Raw genomic sequence first — 25,751 nt, 5'->3', positions numbered from 1 at the left:
GGTCATTTTCATGTCTACTCTTGACTGTTGCGTGAGCCCCAGACAGTTTTCAAGGTATACAAACTAAATCAAATAGTATTTGATATTAATTTGATCAGACACGCCCCCCATAAGCCCATTCAATTTCAAACTTCATGTCAGACTCATTGAAAACATATGTCCATGCTTATGGTGACTGAAATCGTCCTTCTAATGAATGGTGATAACATGGTTATTTCATGCATGGATTTACAAGACTTTACAAAACTTTACATTGCATAAAATATTAACATAATGAAATAACTAATGGAAAGATGAAGGTCTCAATTAGACAATATCCTTCACCAGAAGCAGGGACGTGTGTTTTCAACGAGTCTAACATGGAGTTTGAAGTTGAATGGACTACTAAAATATATAAATAGTACGAGTAGATATATGAACGTTTTTAACTAAAGTAAAAAGAGAATGAAACAAGCTGACAAGTAGAGTTGTAAACAGGAGGAAGGGGTTAAGGGTGGGTTTTCTCGTGCAGATCAGGCGGCACTATAAAAACTCACACAAAACCCTGTCTCCAACCATCGTCTGCTGAGCTCCCTGGGTGACATCACACGTTTGACACTTGCCTCTCAGGTTTTATCACTTCAGATACTTTTTACGGCGTGGTCTGTCTGTCTGTCTGTCTGTCTGTCTGTCTGTCTGTCTGTCTTTCTGTCTTTCTGTCTGTGTGTGTCCGGAGCTAATCTTGCAAAACCGCTGGATCGACCAGCGCCAAATTTCTTGTTCACACTGACAGTAGGCCACTAATTATTTTTTCACATATGTCTCGCATATGTTTTTCAAATATTTAACTTTGATTTTTATAATGGAAGTCAATGGGTCTGGGGAGCGGGGCTGAAACTTGAGTCATATGTCATATTTATGTCACAGACAACTGAAGTTCTAGACGGCACAGGCTGGCCACACCAAGTCCGAGACGCACAATGTTGCCCCGCCGCGGATCCGAGATCCACACGATTACATTTTGTTTTGTATATGCATATCAGTTGGACCATCTCTGGCCATGATGCGAATATCTCTGAGAAATTCTTAAATAGTCTCCCTTTAAGACCTTTAGACTTGTGGTTCCGAATCTTGAGATCACAAATTGAAGTGTTGAAATGACTGCCTCATAGTCTAAATAAACGCACAATACGCATATGAAACACAATGCAGACTGCTAAGCGAACGCGCTACACTAGAGAGTAGAAACAGAGAAGGGAGAGAGACAGACAGACGGAGACATAGACAGCGAGAAAAGAAAAGAATCAGGGAAAGAATCAGAGATAGAGAACCTAGAAAGAGAAGGGGGGGGGGGCAGGCAGGCAGGCAGACAGAGTGGGGGCATGGATGGAAGATGGAGCAAGTTGAGAGGAGAGAACATGAATAGCTCACCATGGGGTGACAGTGACCGTGACCTTTGCCTTGTCTGAATTTGGGGTATTTTCCTCAGTGTGTGTGTGTGTGTGTGTGTGTGTGTGTGTGTGTGTGTGTGTGTGTGTGTGTGTGTGTGTGTGTGTGTGTGTGTGTGTGTGTGTGTGTGTGGGTGTGTGGGTGTGTTGGTGCTCAGAGTGGCCCCATTACTGATAGCTCTAACAAGCACAGGTCAAAGGTCATGCTGTGGTGAGTGGAAAAGGATGGAGCGAGGCTGTTAAACGACCTTTAAACACCACCTGCCTTCACACACACACACGCACATGTGCACACACACACACACACACACACACACACACACACACACACACACACACACACACACACACACACACACACACACACACACACACACACACACACACACACACACACACACACTCACACCACACACACACACACACACACACACACACACACCACACACACACACACACACACACACACACACACACAGTGTGGCTACGCTGATTGTTACCAGACATATTTAAACGCCAGCCTTGTGCCTCTGTAGCCCATATTACTGCACTACTCCGTTGCACTCCAGAGAACACAGGACCACATAAGCAAACCCTTTGCACAGCATACAAAACGCATAAAGCTACACAGTACACACGCCTAGTGCACATTTGCAGGGACTGCCGTTTAACCTATACTGTCTTCAATGTTGACGGGATTAACTTGCGGCCCTGTTCTGGGGTGAACATTTAGAAATAAGCTCACAATGTGTTGTGAATATATACTGTCAACCAGTAGTGGTTTTATCAGCCGGCAGGATCTAAATATATATATCGTCTAAGAAATAACATGAAATAAAATAAAAGCCTCCCTCATGACCCTCAGCAGTTACCAATTGACCTATAGCAAAGCCCCTCCCCAAACTGCTATGGTCCAATCACAGCTAAGCATAACATGGGTTAGACAAACCTCTCCACCAATAGTTTTCCTATATGATAAAACATTGTTTTAAACAAGAAATGTCACGCACATATTTTTCCAGTGCATATGGCAGGCCTTGTTGACGGATTTGGAAGAGATTTTGAAGGTCTGGGTCCAAAAATGAACCAGTATTTAATGTGTAAAATCCAAGATATTTACATTGGATTGAATGAGCCCGGCTGGAAAGTGTCCAAGTAGGAGTGTCTAAGTGGGAGAGGGCAGGGCTTAGCTAAAGGTGAATTAGCCGGGTTAGGGTCCATTTGTCTACTTTTTTTGTCTGGGAAATTTCCCATCGGGCCGTCCCTTTCTCCCTCCCTCCGGGTTGAGGAATGAGGTTTCTGTGAGAACGCTAGTGCAGTGAATCTGCTTCAGTAAATAAAGTCCTCCTGCTGCTGTGGCTCTCGCCTCCCCTCCATAACAAACGATGGCACCTGCTCAAAACAAAAAGAAAGCCACCGTGCTCCCTCGCGTGACTCTGTCTTTGCATGGCCTCAGCAGCATGGAACCCTGGCAATATGTGAGCATCTTAAGCAGACAATATCCCCCACCGAGCCATAAGACACTGTTGTGCTGCAAAAACTGGCTGGAATACAAGAGAATAGATCACGCGTGATATGCATCATATCGGCTATTCGCTGGCTGAAATGTCTTACTGTAATAATGTATCATTGTTTTAAAGCAAAACCTTTGCCAAATTGGATTCCCAAATCCCATTGTTTTGGTGTGAGGAGACCATATTAGCGTGGGGACATTAATCTAACATGGGACCCGCGTGGCTCCAGTGTGTGGATCTGGGGACTTCATGTGGCCAGCTCCGGTGACATCAGTCATCCATCACGTGACGGATCCATGACTTTATGGCTCTGAATTATTGCATTTTTTTTGGTACCGTTTACTTATTTGACCACGTGAACCTTAGTGTCCGCTACTCATGGAGCGATAATTCAAAAAACAAATAGCAGATCTACACGCTCACAGCTTCTATCAGCTGTTAAGGGGGAAAACAGCAGTAGTACAGAGCTCTGGATGACCAAGTCAACTAAGTATATAGGGTTTATTAATTTAATATAACTGGCCATGTGTCTGGTGCAGACTGACTCGGGTCACAGAGATAGACTTGCTACCTGGCTAAGAATATCTTGGCAATCACATCTATACTCATAGATGCATCTATGCATCTATGAGTCGACGTGAACCTCCATGTTTTCTTCACTTCATGAGTTACAGTATAAGTTAACATGCAGGATTTTGCAGTGTCATGCACCCAACGGACAATTGCTAATAAGTCATCCATGTGCAACTCTGAGAGTGCATCAATGTTTACCAATGTTTACCCGCAAGGGTAAATGAACACTGAGGATTTCACTGTGTACCGTGATGGGTGCAAGGTTAGGTAGGGCATGTTTTGACTGCAACAACTGATACTAGATGTGTCCTCCTATGATTCACACAGGAGGGTCCTCCCGTGGGAATCCCCCCCTAAACTCTCTCACACACGCGCGCACAAACACACGCACATGCACGCACGCACGCACACACACAAATTACACATTCAACTTGGATTCAGCTCGAGGTGTTATTGGAAGCTTCCCACACATTCATCAATAGCTTTCTGGAGAAAAGAAAATGCTGAAAATCTCAGGATGTCCCCCTGCTGTGGTCTCACATTCCACCGTCTGACCACGGGATGTTTGGAGGGAATACTTTCCAGCGCAGATGCCTTCCCTCGGCACATTGTAAGTGTTATAAGTGTTTATGTCAATTGATCGCCTGTCTTTGTGTGTTTTCTTGATCGGATTCCAACATTTTCAGTTGGGACCGCTTTATTCACCCCAAAAAACAAAGAATTATATGGATCCTCATTCGGCATTGTCTGCATATTGACTCTGTTAAAAAGGTATTAACCATATTCACATGCCAGCCATATTTCTCCTACGTCATACGTGGTGGGGAGGGAGGGTTGACCCTGTCACAGTGCATGGGTATGCAGCCTGCTCGCCAGAAGAAATGTCACTGTACGTTTCCACAAAGCGCAAAAAAACATTGATCATCGGGCGTATTCTAATCCCCAAAACATTGTGTGTGAGCAACTATATGCGGACCATGTTGACTCAAACCTACATCCTTCAATTGGAAGTACATGATAACTAACTCTAAATCTAACCTCTCAGTCTCAACCTATAACCCTGAATGCAAAATGTCAACGCGTAACTGCAACGTACACCTATCCTATACATTGACAACGTTGCATGCAACACACATCTGTGTTTCGCAGAAATGTACAATGGTAACGTTTCTTCTCTGGCGATTGGCTTGGAAATGCCCGCCTGAGTCATGAATATGGTCAATGGGTGGGGTTCAGCAGGACGTAGCAGTGCATGAACAACAAGGCATACGTGCCGACTGCAAAGCCTCGAGACTCATGTGAGGTGTGCCCGAACAAGCCGCTAATAGGTGAGCCAGTAGTACCCACACCCAGCAGCCGATGGCCTCCCACATCCACCAGGACGAGTGTACTGATAAGTTAGGAAATCAGTTAGGATCTATATTCAAATTGCATAGTACTTGAATGTTGATATGAAACATGTTTTTGGTTCAGAAACATAGCTAGCTTAACAAGACAAGACGAGCCAGTGTGAGCCCTCAAGAACATGCATCAGGCACGCAAGCACTGTGCAGGATGAAGGGGGAAGTTGACAAGGACAAACACCAGGTTTTAGGAAGACCTAAAAACCTGATCAACGGCCTCAGACAAGCCCGTTCTTTTGCTACACACGGAACGTCACTCAAGAACGGCATATGACAGCATCGCGTGAAGCTCACAACGTTTCACAGAGTTTATGAATCTGCTATATACTTTAGAATCTGCCACACTATACCTAACATAACTTAACTGTAGCTTGAGAAGATGACAATGCAGGCCCACAAGAATGCACATCAGGCACGCAGCACTGTGCAGGATGTAGTGTGTGTGTGTGTGTGTGTGTGTGTGTGTGTGTGTGTGTGTGTGTGTGTGTGTGTGTGTGTGTGTGTGTGTGTGTGTGTGTGGGGGGGGGGTTCCCCGGGTGAAACACCAGGTTTATAGGGAAACACATGATCAATGGTCTCAGCCCATTCTTTCACTACACCAGTAACATAACTCACATCTCAACCAAAAGCGTTCTCTGTATGCTCTGTAAAATGTGTACACCCACCTGTCAGATGGGTGGGCCTGGCCAAGGACGTTTTAGAGACCTTGAAGTGGGCCCTGATCCAGGAAAGGTTGGGAACAACTGTTCCAGTAAATCCCTTGATCAAGGGTCTCAGACAAGCCCGTTCCGTCGCTACACCAGCAAAACTCACAACAAGTCACTCTCATCTCCACAGAAAACGTTCTTTTCAAGTCCTGCATTTCCACTCTAGTTAGTCACGGCAACCGATAAGAAATGCAGCCCACCCAAAAGGCAAGACCCCAGCGATCCCCCTGCGGTGGGCTTGAGTTAACTCTAACCAGTGGAAATGTCAGCGCTGTGTTTACTACCCCTCCGCTGCTGTAGCCCTCCATCCATCCCCGCATTCCTCTTTTACAAATTACATTTGTCATTCTGAAAGCTGATGGTTTATATCGGCATGCTTTGAACCTCGCGTGTGTGCATGCACGCATGTGCATGAGCGTATCTGCTCTGCTGTCCACAGCGTGTGTGTGCGACTGTGCGTGTGCGTGTGTGTGTGTGTGTGTGTGCGTGTGCATGTGCATGTGCATGTGTGTGTGTGTGTAAGAGAGGGCAGGGCCCCTGTGGGTGCACGCATGCCGTCCATGCGTGTGTGTGTGTGTGTGTGTGTGTAACCCACACAGGCCATTCTGTTTCATGTCAATATTATGTGGCAATGTGCTTGAATGTTTATGCCAAAACAGAGCCAATTGTGTGTGCATACATGCATGTGCGCGCGCGTGTGTGTATGTGCGTGCGTGCGTATGTGCGTGCATGCATGTGTGTGTGTGTGTGTGTGTGTGTGTGTGTGTGTGTGTGATCTCTCTTACCTGTTATTGTAATGTTGCTGTAGATGTTGGAGAGTTGCTCTTTGAGCAGCACAAGCTGCATGGTGGCTGCCTTCTCCCTTTGCAACTCCAGCATCATGTCCGGGTGGTTGGCCAGCTTGCAGCCCTTCTGCTTGTCCAGGGCGATGTCACTGCGCACGATGTCTGGTGGACGGACGGACAGGGTGCCGCAGAAACAATTATACAGCTCAGTTATTTCATCCTTTGTCGTGTACGGCAGCATCACACACACGTCGAACATATAAGCGGCTCCACAAGTTCACAAACGTGCTATTTTGGGATATGCAACTCAGTCGTACAAAAAGCTATTCTCGACAAGTGTGTTACTTGGCTGCCTATAACAGTCTGCACATCGGAAGCACTGAAATTGATATGAAGATAAATAAATGAATAAACTTGGTCAAAGCTTATATAGCTTGCTGCTTAGCAGAAATGGATATTCATAGATTTGTTTAAAAGATATATTAAAATAGGCCTGTACTCTACAGTATTTTCTTGAACGGAAATGACAAACAGATGACAGCTGCCTGTCGCAACTTCTTTTTTTTTTAGGTGCAGTTACATTCTGTACAGTTATGAAGCATTCGAAGATTGTGGAAGAGTATAATCTTATGTTGAGAGAATATACGTCAAAACGCATCTAGCGTTCTTGAGGGGGTCTCAGGGGGTCCATTTTATTTTTCGTTTAATTTCAAAACATGTTGACAAAAGGTGACAAATCTATTCCTATACGGAGGTTGCCATGGCACAGCCTCTTTTTAGATAGGGGTCCGTGGCAAAATAATTCACAACAAAGTGTTTGAGAAACACTAGTCTGGTCACCACTGGTCAGTGCTTCTCACAGTGGGGTCTGGCTGGGGACCCCCAGAGGTCCTTGGGGGGTCCCCAGCAAAATTTAAAATAGCTACATCTATAAGCTCACACAGTGCATTGAAATGTGACTGTGAGCTTGTAGATCTGCTATATAAAAATTACAAAAAAAATTGTAATGTTTTCATATTTTTTTTTGTAAACTATTATTAGGTGTAGCTAGCTACCTGCTGCTGCTGGCACAGCACATGAGCATATTTCCGGGTCCGCGGCCAAATAACCTTCATAATAAATCGGGTCCTTCAGAAGAAAGTTTGGAACCAAACCACTATATAGTGCTATACGTTCCATGTTCTTCAACACTTCCACGGCGAAATGAGGCCCTTATACTAGGCCTATAAACCAGGCTTCAGCGAACTTTTCCCACGACAACTCCCACAGGCCACATGAATCGATATGGCTATAGTCCTACATACATTTCACTGGCCCGAGATAGTCCCACATTCCACGCATACGCAATAAATGTCATGTTCGATTTTTCACCCAGATTTAATTGAGTGCCCAAATTAAAAGCACCTGTGCTCAAAAAGGATGAGTCCCAACGCTTTTATTTTAGTGTATAGCTCGCGCCCGCGTCTGTTTCTGCACAGTATTTTCTGCACAGTTGTAATTGATTGCCACCTCGTCAATCACAACCAATTTAGCCTCAGCTGTGTGTTAATCAAGTTTGAGCTATAAAAAAAAAAGTAGCCGAACACGTTCACGTCCCTAGACATTACATTTGAGGATGAATCGAGAATAGGCTAAAAAAAACAACAACAAAAAAACACATTTACTGCATTTAGCTACTTGAATATATTGAACAGCCTATATTTAAAAGAATAATACAGCCTATAGTTTGTAGTTGTTTTTTTATTCTGAATAGTCCCATTTAGGCCTACTTCTTTTGTAGCAGCCTAGACTCCTGCTGGGGTGAGATGACATAGGCCTACCCTACATCAAAAGTCGGCTATAGGCCTATACTGTAGCCTATATATAATAGGATTAGGATATATGGAAACTTGTGAAAGTGGGGTTCATGATTCATCCGTCAAACATAATATTAGGTGAATGTACTACTCACCATCTTCGTAGTTTTTCAGATAGTAATCTGGGCCAGCTAGTCCTCTGAACTTGGCCAGGTTCTTGAGGTTGTGGAACTGCAGGAAATCGGTCCTCTTTCCCCCAAAGCGCAGATATGCTGGGGACAGTCCCCGGGCCAGGGTCACCAGGCGCTTGGAACTGAACAACAAACACAACACAGTATACACACACATGAAAGACAGCGAAATATGCTTGTAAAAAATACTCGTAGCTGCGGGGGGAATAGTTTGTTCATAAATGTAGTTACACGATAGCCTATATAGCATAAACTGAAACGCATCGCCGTCGTGAGTGAGTGAATGACAGGGCAGGCTGCCATACGGAACGCCTCTTCAAAAAGCTTGCGTGTTAGATCAGATCGCACGCTTTCATCTGAAAACTTTACTGTTCCAGACCAGGGCCCATGCAGGCAGCAGAAATGTGTTACAGTTTTTTCCCCCATCTGTAATATTATTGTCTCTTAGCTCCATAAATATTTGGAATTAGTGCGATATTTGCCACGTGAACGAGAAAGGGGTTTCGTTTCACTTAACACACAACAGCTTTTCTTTCGCAGTAAAGATTTCACAGTGAAATCCTCCGTTAATTTACCCATTTTGTAACGCCCGAGCATGCACCAACCGAGCATGTAGATACATTGTATTAGTATACAACCAAAGGGTTAATTTGGTTACATTTGATTTAAGTATATATACGCTCGGAGTAAAAATTAACACTATTTTACTGTAACTGCTCATTTCATAGCAACAGCTATACACACAAATAATGATAATAAACTGTTCAGGACAAACCTGGCCAACAGCTGCAGCAAATGCATATTATATTATCCAGTTGGTGTATCAGAAGAGCTGATATAAAGTTTATAGTTTATACAAGGCTCTAAAGTTACGGGACATTTGAAAGAAAACAATAGACCTTATGTGCATGTCGCTAAAAAAAAGTAAAATAACTACTTTTAAATGGATCGATTTTTTGTGTGTAGGCCTACACGCACCAAGCCTTTCGAGTTTCGACTTACTTGAAAGATAACGTATACATGCTGCAGCTTATGTAATGTTTATTTATGGTGAAACATTTGAGTCTGTGCATTGGATTAAAAAAAATGCAGTTTGCCTCTGAGCAAAATTGACCTATTGTGCTGAAAAGGTCAAACTTTTTTTTTTTCATTATTATTTTGAGCAATGGGCCTATATTTTATATATTGAAGAAATATAATATATATAACGAAAAAACTGCTGACTCTCATTGACCACATTAACTGGCGTCCATATTTTGGGTACATTTTCAAACGTTTTCAATTTTCTTTTTTTCCCATTTTGTTAAAAAAATGTTCAAAAATAGCAGGAAAAATAAATACAGAATAGCATATACCTATACAACCTCACACGGCATGCTTGCATACATGCAAAGTATTGGCAGCTTGTATATCTGCTATTTTATCTATTTATCTATAAGTCGAATATAGGGCTTAAGTGATTTAAGCAATGAGAGGGAAGGGAATTTAAAATTATTTGCTGTTGTTGTTGTTTTTTGTACATGCTAAGTTAATTAAATTTGTTAAACCTACAATGTGCAAAAACTTGAACTTGAACTTGAGCCGCTATATTAAGCCTCTTTCAGTCAACAAGTTAATCTGCAATAACTCTTTACCTTCTGGGGGTATTAGCAGAATCGTCCATCTTCTGAAATGCCTTAAATTAGTTATAATAACATGTAACATGTAGTAATAATAACATGACACATTTCGTGGACTATTTTGCACCGTCATTGCAAATCGCATATAGGGCCTATATTGGCTATGAACATATTTGTGAAACAACAACATTTAAAGTCTAACAATTTAGGCTGTACGATTTTACATTTGGCCTATATCACGTGTTCGCTATAGGCCTATATTTTGCACTAATATAATAAGAACACTGTTACATTTTTTAAGTGTGTTTGTTGCATGAACAAGCTAACGACTATATGGCCTGCAAGAGGCACAAAATGCGATCACAAATAGCATAATTATGGGCATATAATTATGGTGAGACCATAATATCCAACCGATTCTAAACTTGTTGTCACTTGTTGATTTGGCACCATTCAAACACCATGCAGTTAAAGAGAAACGCTTTGGCCCGTCCTGGGGATGGAAAACGCACGCGCGCCACGCACGCAGCAGCATAAATCCATTCCCCAAATTTCCCCAACGACGATAACATCATGGTCATGGACACTGCTGCAAATCGATAGAGGAGAAGAGGGCTGCTGCTGCCTGTTGACAAAAAAAGAAAGGAAGGGGGAGAAAGGGAAAAAAGGGAAGGATTTTCCCCTCTCTCTCTCTCTCTCTCTCTCTCTCTTTCTCTCTCTCTCCTCTCTCTCTCTCTCTCTCTCTCTGCAGTCTCTTACCTCAGAAAGTCCAGCCAGCCGTCTTTAATGATCGAGGGGTCCAGCTGCAAGGAGAGGAAGTTCTCATTCAGGACCTTGACGGCACTGCGCGTGTTGACGTCCAGTAGAATGAGAGTCCGCTCCGTGAACCCCGGTGGTCGCTGCTGCTTCCCACTACCCGCCGCCGCGGGTCTCTGGTATGCGGTTGAGGAGGAGGAGGAGGAAGAGGAGGAGGAGGAGAGGAGCACCAACTGCATGAGCAGCACCAGAGACGCAGATGCCAGCCACCGCCTGGGAGAAGGACGAGAAGGAGAAGAACAACGTACTGCCGGGGAGGAGGAGGAGGAGGAGAAGAAGAAGGAGGACGCCGGTGATGGTGGACACGCGTGTCGTGACGCGCCGCCGCCGCCGCTGCAGCCGGGCATCTCTCAAGTGGTGCGGTGGTGGTGCGCGCCGCGCGGGGAGTGGGGACCACCGCTGTGTCGCTTGTGAACGGAGGAAAGGTGAGGCCGGGCCGCGGGGGAAAAAATTGCAACGTCTTCTTCTGTTCTGTCTGTGGTGCCGTACTACTAAGCCTACCCTATACAGTTCCGACCGTCCGCCCCGGTTTCATAGATCTGGTTCTTCTTGTCTTCCTGTCTGGTTGTCTCTCTCCCACTCCCACCCTCCTCCCCTCTCTCACTGACTGTCCCACACCCTCTCTCTCTCTCTCTCTCTCTCTCTCTCTGCGCCCCCCCCCCCCCCCCCCCCCCACACACACACACACCCACCCACCCCCCCTCTTCTCCGCCCCTCGGTCGGAGGAGTTTAGTGGGAGCTGCAGTCAGAACAGACTAGAGCAGAGCGCTGCACGCCTCGCGGCCAGCCTCCTCCCCGGCTGTGGGAGCCAGAGGCTGGGGGGAGGAGAGGACCCAGCGCCGCCCCCATATAGAAGGTTCCTCAAGGTACATATATTCTGATGAAGCTTTAAGTGATCTCATCTCGCAATGGCTTTGACTTAACTTTAAAGCCATCCGAGAGTGTATACACGTATACGCATGGAACCACATGGACCCGTAAAAAGGGGATTTTCTTTTCTTTTTTTTTAACTTTAATTGCAGAGATGAGCGCAGTGGGGTGATCTATTAGGCATAGGCCTAAACATGATAAGTAGGCTTATCCTATGCAGGGTGATTTTAATATATTAGGCATGTGCCTTCATGGTTAGACTGTGTTGTTAAGAAGAAGCATATCATGTATCACTGGAAACGGTGCGTGCAGGCTGAATGATGATGGAGACAGCCAGGTCGTTTTATGAATGAATTGCGCACGTGTATTACCTAATAATAATACTTGCTGTATAGTTTATTTTTTGAGAAGGAATACTCGTATGGTTTAACCAACGATTTAAAAAAGAATCGTTCAATGTCAATGTGGAAAACATCAATGAACAAATACATTATTAAACTGGAATCGAAGAGCGAAGGGAAGGCCCGCGAGGGCCTGCTTTTCCACGATAAAGTTAAAGTTACATCATCAATCATCACGATGGACGTCATTCAACATTCAAAGATCTCATCCATCCCAGAAAGCTATATTGTCCATCACATCACACCACATAGTCTGTAGAAACGTGTCTTTTGTGCGCTCCTGCATTACAACATATAAAAACACACGATATGATTACAGGATTTACAGCAATGGAAAAATGGAAAAAGGGAAAAAAGAGTCGAGTATAGCCTAAGCTAAATGTTGCTGACACATGTAACAATATATGTAATAAAGGTACCAAATGTCAATATAGTATGTTGAAAATGTATTGTTATTTTATTTGCTATTGACAGCTTTAGGCACGCATGGCTATTTGCTAAAATAATTAATCCGACACGTACACAAAAATAGCAGTGGGGAAAGGGCATACAAATAATATGCATACCTGAACAGGTCAGCATGGACCAAAATGTGTCCAATACCATTTAGATTTTTAGGAAAAACAACGTTCCTTAATTTATTTCTCCTTTGTTACCAACAAGTGATCTATTGCGCGATTTATAGCCTACAAGACGGGTGATATTTTGGAGCTCTTGCGCATTTTGGCGTCGCTTCAAAAAGATAGGATGCTTTTGAAATAAATCCGTCATATATAGAACTCCCCTATAAAGTTTCTTTTTAACCTTTCTGTGACATTTATCGCCAGATGTGGGCTTCGTTGTTAGCCTTCAGAGAGAGACAATATGGGTCTGCACTCTGCAGGAAAAAACGAATGGATGCTCTTAACGATATGTCACAGGGAAGCGCGGTCGATCGAGGTCATGCACTGCATGGTCTCCAAAGTATATTAACATGAAAGGAGATGAAAGAATATAGGCTATACGTTTCCAAACTATGAATGTTCTATTTTTAGCCCATATGAGCCCTCATATATATGCAGACATATTGTCAGTTTGACACATACAAAGCTAGGCTATACGTTTTGTGATCAATATGATGAGCCTGCCATATGCCACACACACACGCACGCACACACACACACACACACACACACACACACACACACACACACACACACACACACACACACACACACACACACACACACACACACACGCAGACACGCAGACACACGCACGCACGTCTCATGAGGTATATAGCCTATTTTTGCTGGAAGGAATTTAGACAAAATGGATTTTGTCAATGACTTTCATGTGCAGTCTACGCCGGTATATGAATCTTGTCTTGCCTTAAGTTGCCTATATAGTATTTTCTTTTAGATGCTTATGTTATATATAGTTAGCCTGCCTTAGCCTGCCTTATCATGGTAACTTCAAATGCAGTTATAGGCTATACTTTGTAACGTGCATTTTATTTATTTACGTCTTCTTTGCATTTTTTTTTACGTGACCATTGTTCTTTGACCAGTAATCTTTGTAATTAGGCCTAAGTCATCTGATAAATACCAGACAATGTAATTGTAAATTGTTAAACGTTACCGTTGTCATGACGTTTCCCTCTCAACGATTTAGGCCCTTTTATTTATTCAATTATTTTCCCATTGTTGAGCAAAAACGGCATTTGGCTTAATATTACAATTAAACATTGTGGGAAAAACTTTTTTTCTTCTTTTTTTAAGATGAACCAAATTAAATCAAGTCGAAATGAATTCACACTTACCGTATAGGCCTATATCGAAAGAATACGAGACCTCGGAACACAGAAGTCACTTCGTTCTAAACTTTGATTGACTGGCATCTTAAAATAGCAGTGGCACTGACATTGTTTTAACATGCACTTAAAAGCATTATAGCTCTTTGAACGTGAAATTCTTCCAAATGCAAAAACAACCTACACGGAAATCATGTTCCAATGTTTAACTTTAATGGGCATGTTTAAGTCATATAGTTAGAGAAGTATAGCCTGCAAATACGATTTTAAGGTTTTTCTTCTCTTTTTTTTTACCACAAGGCTGACAATTTGTGCCTCCTCAGTCAGCTTTTACATACGAGTTGTGGAAACTGATGTAGCTGTTTAGACAGCATATAGCGATGTCGCGTAACTTCCCTGCACATAGCTAAAACAAAGTAGGCTTATAATGTCTCCATATATAAAGATATTTTGTATACGCCCGGGGAAACGCGTGGTGTTTAGAGTTATGAGTTTAAGTGGAACTGACTTTCAAGAGCGTAACTTTTTCCTCCTGTTGAGGGAAAGGTCACAACTTTACTGGATACAATTGACCTCGTCTGCGGAACCTGCAGTCTGGATCAATTGAGGTCCTGTATGTGAGAGAACTTGAAGGGCCGAGGCGTGTGTGTGTGTGTGTGTGTGTGTGTGTGTGTTTAAAACAATGCAAACGGCGCCCAGTTAAGATGCAGCTGCGCGCTGATCTGCAGGGGAGGGTTGGTTTATAAGCAGAAACTAAATAACTCGAGTCCTTTTCTGTCAGTGTTCGCCCTATAGTTGCCTATTATCCTATAGCATATAAAGTCTAATGGGGACGGGGGTATAATATAACCATATTTAACCCCAAAGTCCACTATAGAATCCCAACATAATTCGTGTATAAATCCAACGTGTTTAAATCAGCCGTTGACTGAGCTGATAAAGGATTAAAAGCTATTATGTCAACTACTTTGATGACACTTATTTATTTATTCTCATGGGCGGATTGGTTGACAGGTGAAGTGATTGCACCCAAAAGGGGATAGACTGAACTACACACACAACTATAGTGGACAGTGTAGTATACTGTCTATAGGAATATTAAAATAGGTTAAAAATAATAATATATATCAGATTTGTCTTCATATAATATCCTTAATCATTCTTGCTGCTAAACAGAAGACACGGTGGCGAAAAAGGTGACGATACTGCCATCTTGTGGACATTTTGAAAAGCAAAAAAATAAACAATCACGTGAATTGGAGGCTGCAGCCGGATATGTTACACTCTGCACTGCAGCTAGTGTGTCAGTGTGTGTAGCCTATCACCCCGACACAACCAATCACTCATGTAGTCACACTGATCTATCGTGAGCGAGCGTGCGTGCGCGTGATCATGCACGCACATACGTGCAGTCACTCACATCATGCACTATTTGAGCTAGTGCTGAGTGAAAACGTCATGGGTTTCCAAGGCTAGTGCTGATCTTGATTGATTAATTTATTAACAGATTGGATAATTACAGTACATTTAAAGCACAACACAATACAAAACTCTTGTACGACACCACGTCCACAGTTAACACTTGCCCACCATGTTCAATTCATCATAAAATCAGATCGGGTGAAATGTAATGTGCATGATGATGGGGTTCACTGTAGGGCATTTCCTTAATTTCTATTTTTGGAAACTAGTAGCGCGGCATACCATTGCGTCATCATAGCGTGTGTGTGTGTGTGTGTGTGTGTGTGTGCGTGTGTGTTACACACTGTGTAACCCGGTTTAAGACAGACTCCAGTGTTTTCTATATCCCCTCTCTACACCTCCCCATCTTTCTCTCAATCCGCGTTTCTTCTCCTCTCCCCCTCCTTCTCTCTCCATCTCTCTCCCACTGTGACCCCTCTCCCTCCCCACTCCCTCCCTCTCTTTATTACCCCCCCCCCCCCCCCCCCCCCCCCCCCACACACACACACACACACACACACCTCGCTCTCAGTCACTGGCCAGCTGTTTCCATCGATAGGCCAGCGGAGTGAAAGAAGCGCTGCATGCAGATCATGTGATCTTCATCATCAGCTCGCTCGCGTGTGTCCTTCAGGGGCTCTCGATCATTCATTCATTCATTCAGGATGATGGCTGCGGATGCTGCGGATGCTGCGTGCCTCCCCCGCCGCCGCTGCAGCAGCCTGCCGCCTCGCATCCTGCATCCTCCTCCTCACCACCGGTACCACCACCACTCCTCCGCTACTATCATCATCATCCTCCCCGTCCTCCTCCTCTCGCTGCTCTCCGTGCGACCGGCCGGAGCGCTGCTCGGCGTCCGGCCCGAAGACACCGAGAGCGGAGAGCTGTCCGTGCAGGACGGGATGGTGCGGGCGACTGAGGGCACCCGCTTCGTGCTGAGGGTGTACTACTCGAGGGACCCCCACCACCACAACGGGACGGGGGAGCAGCAGCAGCAGGAGGGGGGCGATAACAACAACAAAAACAGACGGGACGCCGCGCCGTGGATCGCGTTCATAGAAGAACCGGGAGGGGACCGCGGTAAGGATGACACCGAGGAGGAGGATACTAGTCCGCCCGGCCGAGCGAGACGCACCAACAACCCGTGCGCCGAGGAGAGCGCCCGGAGCTCGGACATCGAGCTGCTGGGCTCCTTCAGGTCCACCGGCGCCGCGTCGTCGAGCCACAACTCCGTGCTGGTGGAGCTGCTCGCCAAGGACCTGCGCCGCGGCGAGCGGGTCAAGTACTACTCCATGTGCGCGTTCGACGGCGCCAAGTGGGAGCACCTCGCCACCAGGGACTTCTGGCTGGCCGTGGTGGAGAGGCCGCCGCGGGCGGACGCGTGGCTCCAGGCGGCCGTCTCGGCGCTGCTGCTGGCGCTGTCGGCGCTCTGCAGCGGCCTGAACATCAGCATGCTGGCGCTGGACCCCGTGGAGCTCAGCGTGCTGCAGCAGAGCGGCACGGAGCGGGAGCAAAGGCACGCGCGCAAGATCGAGTCCGTGCGCCGCCACGGCAACTACATCCTGTGCACGGTGGTGCTGGGCAACGTGCTCACCAACACGTGCTTCGTGGTGTGGACGTGCCAGATCCTGCCCGGCATGACGCCGATCTCCACGGCGCTGCTGTGCACGTTCGGCATCTTCTTCATAGGTGATTTGTTGTTGTTGTTGCCACTATAACAATGTGGAACGCCCTATCGAGAGCCGTTAAGAAATGTAATCCCGGCCTAGACTCCTTCAAAACCGCCCTCAAAGAGCACAGAGGTGTACAGACGGCTGCACTTCGAAAGTGGCCTCACCCCCTCTCTATTTTCGAGGGCCTATGTCCAGCTTTTAGTGTGCGTGTGTAAACACAAACTTTGTCACAAACACTAAATGCCATTGATTATATTGAATGCCTAAACAAGTGTTTTTTCTAGTTTTATCCTCTGTAATATAGCAGTTTGTTTTGTAGACTATTGACCTGTAGGCTAACCCTTCCTTGAACTGTCTGCAGGGCTGTGAATCTTTGGGTGTCCCACGATTCGATTCCGATTCTTGGGGTCACGATTCGATTCAGACATGATGTTTACTGTGATTAGGGTATAAGCTTATACATTTCATATCACAATTTCGATTTTCGATTTTTGGAAATGATGAATCGATTTTGAATCGTTCGGAATCACGATTCTAATTCAAATCAATTTTTTTTGACAGCCTATATACACCCATTCTGCACTCTGTTAATGACAATTTTCATTCAATCCATCCATTCCAGGCGAGATCCTGCCCCACTCGGTGGCGTCGCGCCACAGCCTGGCCATCGCGGCGCGGACCGTGTGCTGGACGCGCCTGCTCATGCTGCTGTTCTTCCCCATCGCCTACCCCGTGTCCAAGATCCTGGACATGGCACTGAACCAGGAGATCAGCAGCTTCTACACGCGGGAGAAGCTGGTGGCCATGCTGCGGGTCACGGACCCTTACCACGACCTGGTGAAGGAGGAGCTCCTGATCATCCAGGTATGGACGCTGTTGATGTTGTCGTGACCAGAGCCTTAGATATAGACAAAGTTACGCAAACTGCGTTCACTTCATGGGGCCAGTCCAATGGCGGCTCTCCTACGTATAGACTTCTATTGAGAATGGGGACTCGTGACTGGTACAAGTCCTGGACCGGAAGTAGGCAGAATACATTGGACTCAGGCATCCAGCTTTAATGATCTTAAATCCCTTTATTTTAGATTGTTTTGTAGTAATAGTACAACATAAACATTAAAGAGACTTTAGTTGTTACTGTACAATACTTTAAAACAGTTGTCATGTTGCACACATGCTTAAAATAGCTCTTGTTTGCGCCGCCCTCGTTGAAAACAATGTATTTCCAACTCCAGCTTGGCTCAGTGCAGGCTGCATGAACAGCGCTCGAGCGCTCGGTTCTATATATCGTAACTCTTCTATTAGATGGCTCTGGTCGTGACAACAAAATGGTCGTCGACTACATTTTTTCACTGAGGAAAACAAAATAAAAACTAGACAAAAATGTTAGAGAGGGACTGTCACTATAGGAGAATAGATCCAGTAGAACTAAAAGACAGGTCATTTTATGCTGGACATAGCCGATCTACGAGCTCACAACACGTCGATACGCTGTAAGCTTGTAGATTGGCTATTTTCAGCATGCAACCAAGTGTAAAATCAGCCATTGTGACGCCATCAAGGCCAGCCAAAATATACATTTTAGTTTTCAAATCCAAATCAACTGTAGATTTAATAGTCAACTAAAATCTTATGCTATTTAGTCGACTAAAATGAGAACGCCAAAATATTTCAGATGACAAATAAAATATAAAACTAAATTAAGTTTCATTCCAAAGACTACTTATATCAGTGGTTCCCAAAGTGGGGTCCTTGAGGGAGTTCCAGGGGTCCCCAGCTAAATGATAGTTTGGAACCAAATGGACCCTTATGGGTCCATTTGGTTCCATTTGTACACTCTCAGAGTTAAATTAACATTGATTTTTCAATATAAATTGGGGTCTCAGGCTGCGTACACACCTAAAGAACAAATGTTTGGTCCGTGTGCGATGCCTGATTGCTATTTGATTGCTGCTCCAATTCATTTTCAATGGGAGTCACGTCGTTTGATCGGACAAACCTGTCCGATGTGGGGGCGGAGGGCACAACAAACACATCGGACACCTTGTAGTCAAAACAGCCAACGAACAGGGTGGGACTTCAGATCGGACAGAAGGGTGGTTTTTAACCGCCAACTAATAGGAGAGAACTTCCGTTCTTGACAGCACTGGGTGGGATTTAGGCTGTAGTCTTCTGAGTTACGTGACACAGACTATTATATCGCTTGTTTGTATGTCTTTTTTTGGCTACGGCCGTGCGTAACTTGGAGAGTCCAAGTTGCGCACGGCTGTCTCCAGTGAGTGAGTTCAGTCTGGTACTAAGTTCTATTCTATATACAGAAATACAGGACGATAGCCAAAATAGCCGTTGGGCCTCGGCAGTTGTGAGGCTGCATTAATAATTAGTTCTAAAAGAATGTATTTTTTACGGGGATCACTATTGATTTTAATAGTAGACGCATATATGTCTATGAGTAGCCTAGAGTAGAAATGTAATGGCAGCGTACGAGGTTCACATGCGCAAATATAACAGATGTACAAGTTATCGACACGAATGGTACTTACGGTATGGTACACGATGTAAGCTTGTAGATCTGTTTATTTTAAGCATGCGCCGCCGCCACCACGCAAAGTTATGACGAAGCCTGCGATGCATGAGCCTTCATGCGAGAGTTTCTTTCAACTCGTGTCGTGTCCCCTCCTTTTTTCTGTCAGAATCTGTCATAAAATATTGTGTGTGTGTGTGTGTGTGTGTGTGTGTGTGTGTGTGTGTGTGTGTGTGCACATGTGGGGGGAGAGACCCGATATATTTTATAGCTCTGGGAGAGACGCAGACAGAGAAATATTTAAAAATATCCTGTCTCGCTCTAGCGCACGGCCGCACGCATAAAGAGCCAATGGAGGAAATGTTAAATAAGCTACACAGGTGGTCCTAAATGATGAATTGATTACATTACTATAGCAAAAGACGTTATATAGGTCAGAAAAGTCCTTTTTATCGGGATTCGGGGATACTTTGTTGTAGGCTATAGCCTACGTCTCCGGTGAAGTATTGTATGCATCAGCAGCAAGCACATTATTGTTCAAACACCTGCTCCTCTGTTCATCTGTTGTCTTATTTGGCTAATAAAATAATTAAGAAGTAATGCAATTGCAAGTTGTTGCTGCAATCATGATTCATGTTACTGTTCTCCTCTCTCTGTGTGACTGAAGGTTGCGCCCAAAAATTGTACAGTGATTTCCCGCACCCCCTCATGTTCTTTTTCCCTCCATCGTAAAATGAGCTCTCTTTTTTTTTCCACTATTTGGTTCGCTTAACATGTGTCATTTGTTTACATGGTACGCTTTACAAAGTCCAGTGCGAACAACAAACGGACCAAAATCAAAATGCAAATATTTGGTCCTTGGTTCTTGATCCGGACCTTCTACTGCCTCGACAACCTACCGCTAGCTGCAGTCAAGAAAACTACACTGAACATATGTGCATCTATTTCCGCCTATCGTCGCACCGCCCAAATCCCGCAAAGCATTGTGGGACATGGAGGCATCAAATCATAAAAATGTAATCAGTGGTCGGTCGGACAGATCTGTGTGTCCGAAAGGTGTGTACGAAGCCTCAGAGATAGAAATGCCATTAAATGGGGGTCGGTAGACTAATGCGGGGCTAATTAGTGTCAATTTGAGGGTCCTTGACATGAAAAAGTTTGGGAACCACAGACCTATATGACTTAAGACTAAAATCAAAATGTTGCTGTACAATTATACAACAGGTCGTTTCGAGGAAGCAATCTGATTGGTTGAAACAGCCTTCTAGCCGTGGTTCAAACGAGCACCACTCCACACCTAATCAAAACAAAGAATTCAGCTGCTCTGTTTTCCCAGAGCGCAGCAAACTCGGTGGCTAGGCTAGCTAGTTTCTTGGGACATTTGTGGTCGTCGTAGTGACTACATCTGTCATTTCAGCGATTTTCTTAGTTTTAAGGGTAACTGTTGTATAATTGCAATATTACACTCAAGGGTGTGGTTTAACGTGATTAGTGCCACTTCAGTGATGCTTGCGGAACTCGATTACGTCTCGTTCCTGACCGCATCACTGTCGTGGCAATAATCACGTTAAACCACACCCTCTCGTGTAATACTGCTTAAATCAACACTAATATAGGGCGCGCTGGAGCTGCGCACCAAGACGGTGGAGGACGTGCTGACGCCGCTCTCCGACTGCTACATGATGTCGTCGGACGCCGTGCTGGACTTCGCCACCGTGTCGGACGTGATGCAAAGCGGCTTCACGCGCATCCCTGTGTACCAGGGCGAGCGCCACAACATCGTGGACGTCCTCTTCGTCAAGGACCTGGCCTTTGTGGACCCCGACGACTGCACGCCGCTCAAGGCCGTCACGCAGTTCTACAAGCGGCCCATGCACTGCGTGTTCAACGATGCCCGGCTCGACGTCATGCTCGACGACTTCAAGAGAGGTAGGGCTAAAACCTATAACCTGTATAGCCTATAACCGACCCCAACCGTTCATATCACTGGTGGGTCACATAATAGCCTAATAGAGCAGTGGTTTTCAACCGTTTTCATATCAAGGCCCATTATTTATTCTGCATTTACCCCATTTAGACCTGGGAACAATTCTACAATCAGCGGATTCGACCGTTATCTGTATTGAATAGGCGAAATCATCCATTATCAGCACCTCACTCACCCTTGGCTGAACATAGCCTGGTCAAGGTTTCCCCATGGTGGACGTGTCATTTCCAACTATTGTCGGCGCATGGAAACTAGGGGCTACTAATATATACTATTCTCTGCCTATCGGGACGTAACTCGGACGGCGCTGAGTCAGGTCTGGTGGCCGTCGCAACGCTCGGCACGGCGACACGGCTCAAGGCCACCAGACACGGGCCGGCGCGCCTCCGTCAGGACATCAGTGATAATGACAATAGGTGATAATGACATACTGAAACAGTGAGTATGCCAGTATGGCCATATTGGCCCTATTCGAAGGTGCTGATAACGGATGATTTCGCCTGTCGAATGGGGTATCTAAATCCTGACAGTTTTCTGAAAAACCCATGTTTCTGTCAGTCGTTCTCAAACATTTTCATGTCAAGGACCCCCAAGATTATATGTAATTGGCCTCCGACCCCCTTCTGAAAATATGTTGTTCCAGGGACCTTCCTGAAGCAAAGATTTTAGTTAAAAACGTTTGCTCTGAAAGAATATATATTCAAAGATTTGCACTACATTTTCACGATTTTTCAAAAATAGCAGACCTACAAGCTCGTAGCTTGAGCTTGTAGATCTGCTATTTTTCAATAGCTAAAGTATAACATAATGCTTAAAACACCAAAAGGGGTTCCCGCCCAAAATGGGTTAAGGCACGGCCAGACCACCATTTGATGAGACTAGACCTGTACGTGCCCGTCGGCTACCGGCCTACTTGAGAACGATGCATTGTAAACTTGTCATACCAGCTGTTTTAACTGTCTGTCTGTGTCCCACATGGAGATCTCTGTATGTGTGTGAAGAGGGCAAACTGACTGACCGTGAAAAAGTGGACTGGTTAAGTAGGCTAATCAATTGTCAGGTGTGGGGTTGCCATGGCAATCAATTGGCTGAGGCAGAGGCTGGAAATTGCACAGGTGAGGGGATTTAGGCTGATTAGGCCCACTGGCAGAGCCTGACCAGAGCCTTTTGTGGTGGTTCTGGAGAACCGTGGGTCCGACTCGAGTCCAGGCACTGCACTCCCTGCGGGGGTGTGGAACGTGTGTGTCGAATATGAAGTCGGTGGGGCTAACGGTTCTCGAGTTACGTGCATTACAACCGTACACACACACACGCAGACACGCAGAGACGTGGCGCATTTATAGTAGGATGTCGCCTCTCAGACCCAAAACTAAAGAATATTTTGTTGTCGTTGGATGCGATTTTGTCCACAATTCTATGCTGTATTGATGTGTTCCATAGGAGAGATAACAGGCAGACAGTGATCAAAATACAATTCTTCTACAAAAAGAAAATCAACCAGGTGCTCGATGGAGATGCAAAACAGTAAAGTAAAGTACGGCTGGTGCTTCAAGGATCAGTAGGACTTAACTAAAGAAAAGGCAGTGATCCGAGCACTCAAAAGATAAAAAAATGAGGAGAGAACATGAGTCTTCATTACTTGCCCTGATACTTGCCCACTCTGTTTGAGTCGAAACATGTTGGCTTATTTTAACTTTTCTAAATAAAGTACATTTATTTTTATCCACCCTCCTCATTTTTTAATCTTTTGAGTGCTCGGATCGCCGCCTTTTCATTACAATTTTTCTACGTTCTCTAATTGTGTGGACTTCTTGTAAATTAAGTAATGCAGATGCAATAGTTTAACTCTTGAGAGCGTAAAATGAAACCAAATGGACCCGTCCATTTGGTTTCATTTTATGCTCTCAAGAGTTAAAGATCTATAAGTGCTCAGATCTATAATGGTTACCAACTAAACTCTCCATCATTTAGCTGGGGACCACCTGGAACCCCCTCAAAGACCACTGGTGGTCCCCGGACCACTGGTTGAAAACCACTGAGGGTATGCGCAATTGTGCATGCATAAAGTGAGTCAGTGGCAAAGTAAGTTTAACGTTGTTTAATGCAATCAGATAGGACTGTTTTCTGTTTGGATGTATGGGCTGTAAGTACTAAAAGTAAAAGTACTCATGTTGCAGAATGTCCCACTTCACAAGTTCAAATCTATTGAAATTAGCAGATCGGCTATTTTCAAATGGCCGAAATGTATCGGGTTGAAGTGGTTAATGTATGTTTTCTAATCAAAATTAAAATCTCCAAAGTAACTAGTAACTAAAGTTAAAAGTACTGGAAATTGGAAATACTTAAAGTACAAATACCTCAAAATTGTACTTAAGTACAGTACTTAAGTAAAAGTACTTAGTTACTTTCCACCACTGGTCTATGGGGAGGATTTCAGTGTAATATGTACGGATTTTGGGGTTTTTATACTAGTAGTGTATGTACGGAATTGCCAATCCGTGTAATTTCACAGTGTTTGGGTGAGATCGGTGCAAAGAGCAGTACATTTAGGCTATATGTATTAGGCCACGGACCCCCATCTGAAAAGCATTTGTGTCAGGGACCGCTACAAGGCCCCCATAATACGTGTGTCAAATATTTCAAAATATTTTGAAATTGGACCCTTAATATGACAGTACTCAGTATCACGTGTACTGTATAGTAGTATACAGCATGTAGCCTAGGCTACGCTGCATCAGTGCATCATGTACACACACATACACGCACACGCACACACACACACACACACACACACACACACACACACACACACACACACACACACACACACACACAGAGCGAGAGAAACAGAGACAGAGACAGAGACAGAGAGAGAACAAGAGAGTAGCCTACCTGCCCCACATTTAAGTAGCTGACTGTTGAGTAGCTAACCATCTGAACATTAGCAAGTGATCCTAGAAGTCAATCCTGGTACATTAAGTGTGATACGAGTTTGCTTAACAGACATTACATAATGTCAGAGTTGTCAGTCCAAAGAGGATTTAAATCACATCACAAGTGCTGACTGCTTAAAGGACCACTTCACCACTTTTCAACCTATCTTCATATGATAGGTCCTCACTAATAATCATGAAAAAACGGTGCAATTTTGTTCTACTCGGTCTGTGTCTCATAGGAGGGCTGTGGGCAGTGACATCATCGATGGGGAATACAAGCTAATAGAAACTGCAGGCTTTCTAGTCCTGAAAAGTTGCAATGCGAAAATGGAAGCCATCGTTCTCACCATAATGAAAATCTAAACATTTTTGTAAAAAAATCTTGTTTAAAAAGAAATCTGCCTAATGATGAATTGATGATGTCACTGGAGGACGGTTTCTAAACTGCCCACAGCACTTAGCACTCATATCCTACATCTTAGCACTCATATCCTACATCTTAGCACTCATATCCTACATCTTAGCACTCATAGCCTACAGCTTAGCACTCATAGCCTACATCTTAGCACTCATAGCCTACATTTTAGCACTCATAGCCTACATCAGCCATTTTCAACCTAATGTCAAGGACCCCATGTTTGATAATGCATATTAGGCCACAGACCCCCATTTAATTAAGAAAAGTATCTCTTGGGATCCAAATCTACACTGTAAAATCCTCAGTTTGTATTTAAATCTGAGAATAGACTAATGGCACCACATGTGGTTCCATTAGTACACACACTCATAGTTAACACATGAACTGCTTCTGACGGAAGGTTCTGCCAGTTGGAATCCAACCGGCAACTGCTTCTGGCGTAACGTTCCATCTGATAAGCTTTATTATTGATATCAAATCGGATCGCTAATTTATTTTCCTTCTTTCGTGATCCTGCGCAAACCTCGCTGCCGTTCACCTCCCTTTATACAGGCTGACTAAAACGCTGAATAACTCGAAATCTACAGAGCTCTCCATGGTTTGGATAAAACGCGCAATGTTCGGAGGTCTTTGCTGATTATCTGGTGATCTAGATGGGAACATATCTCTACAATATAACACCTTTAATATCATTTAACGAATGCATTGTAGCGTTACTGTGGAATAAAACCCCATAATGGTAAGTTAACACTTTGAGAGCTCTTTATTCATTCATGGTGTTAACATGTTTGATAACAAAAAAAAACAACACTTTGAGAGCTTCCCCCTCATCCACTGTATATGAGCCCCGCTTCCGTG

The 25,751-nt window shown here is 44.5% G+C and overlaps 2 protein-coding genes across 2 annotated transcripts in view; one reads left to right on the top strand and one right to left on the bottom strand.

The window, feature by feature from the left end:
• hpse2 (heparanase 2) overlaps window positions 1-11,234 on the bottom strand; it is a 132,830-nt gene extending 121,596 nt beyond the window's left edge. Inside the window, exons 1-3 of the mRNA XM_079511566.1 lie at window positions 10,775-11,234; window positions 8,361-8,518; window positions 6,410-6,571 (exon numbers count right to left, since the gene is read on the bottom strand). Of these exons, the coding sequence (XP_079367692.1) occupies window positions 6,410-6,571; window positions 8,361-8,518; window positions 10,775-11,178 (724 nt within the window). The 5' untranslated portion in view covers window positions 11,179-11,234. The remainder of the gene's footprint in view (window positions 1-6,409; window positions 6,572-8,360; window positions 8,519-10,774) is intronic.
• Window positions 11,235-16,023: 4,789 nt separating this feature from the next.
• cnnm1 (cyclin and CBS domain divalent metal cation transport mediator 1) overlaps window positions 16,024-25,751 on the top strand; it is a gene marked incomplete at its 5' end in the record, with an annotated part of 45,929 nt that continues 36,201 nt past the window's right edge. Inside the window, 3 exons of the mRNA XM_079511888.1 lie at window positions 16,024-17,044; window positions 17,651-17,892; window positions 21,169-21,481. Coding sequence (XP_079368014.1) covers window positions 16,024-17,044; window positions 17,651-17,892; window positions 21,169-21,481 — 1,576 coding nt within the window. The remainder of the gene's footprint in view (window positions 17,045-17,650; window positions 17,893-21,168; window positions 21,482-25,751) is intronic.

The sequence above is a fragment of the Electrona antarctica genome, assembly GCF_951216825.1.
Source record: "Electrona antarctica genome assembly, chromosome: 10".
NCBI lineage: Eukaryota > Metazoa > Chordata > Actinopteri > Myctophiformes > Myctophidae > Electrona > Electrona antarctica.
Note: the sequence above shows the minus strand (reverse complement) of the source record. Positions and strands in the feature narration are given on the sequence as shown.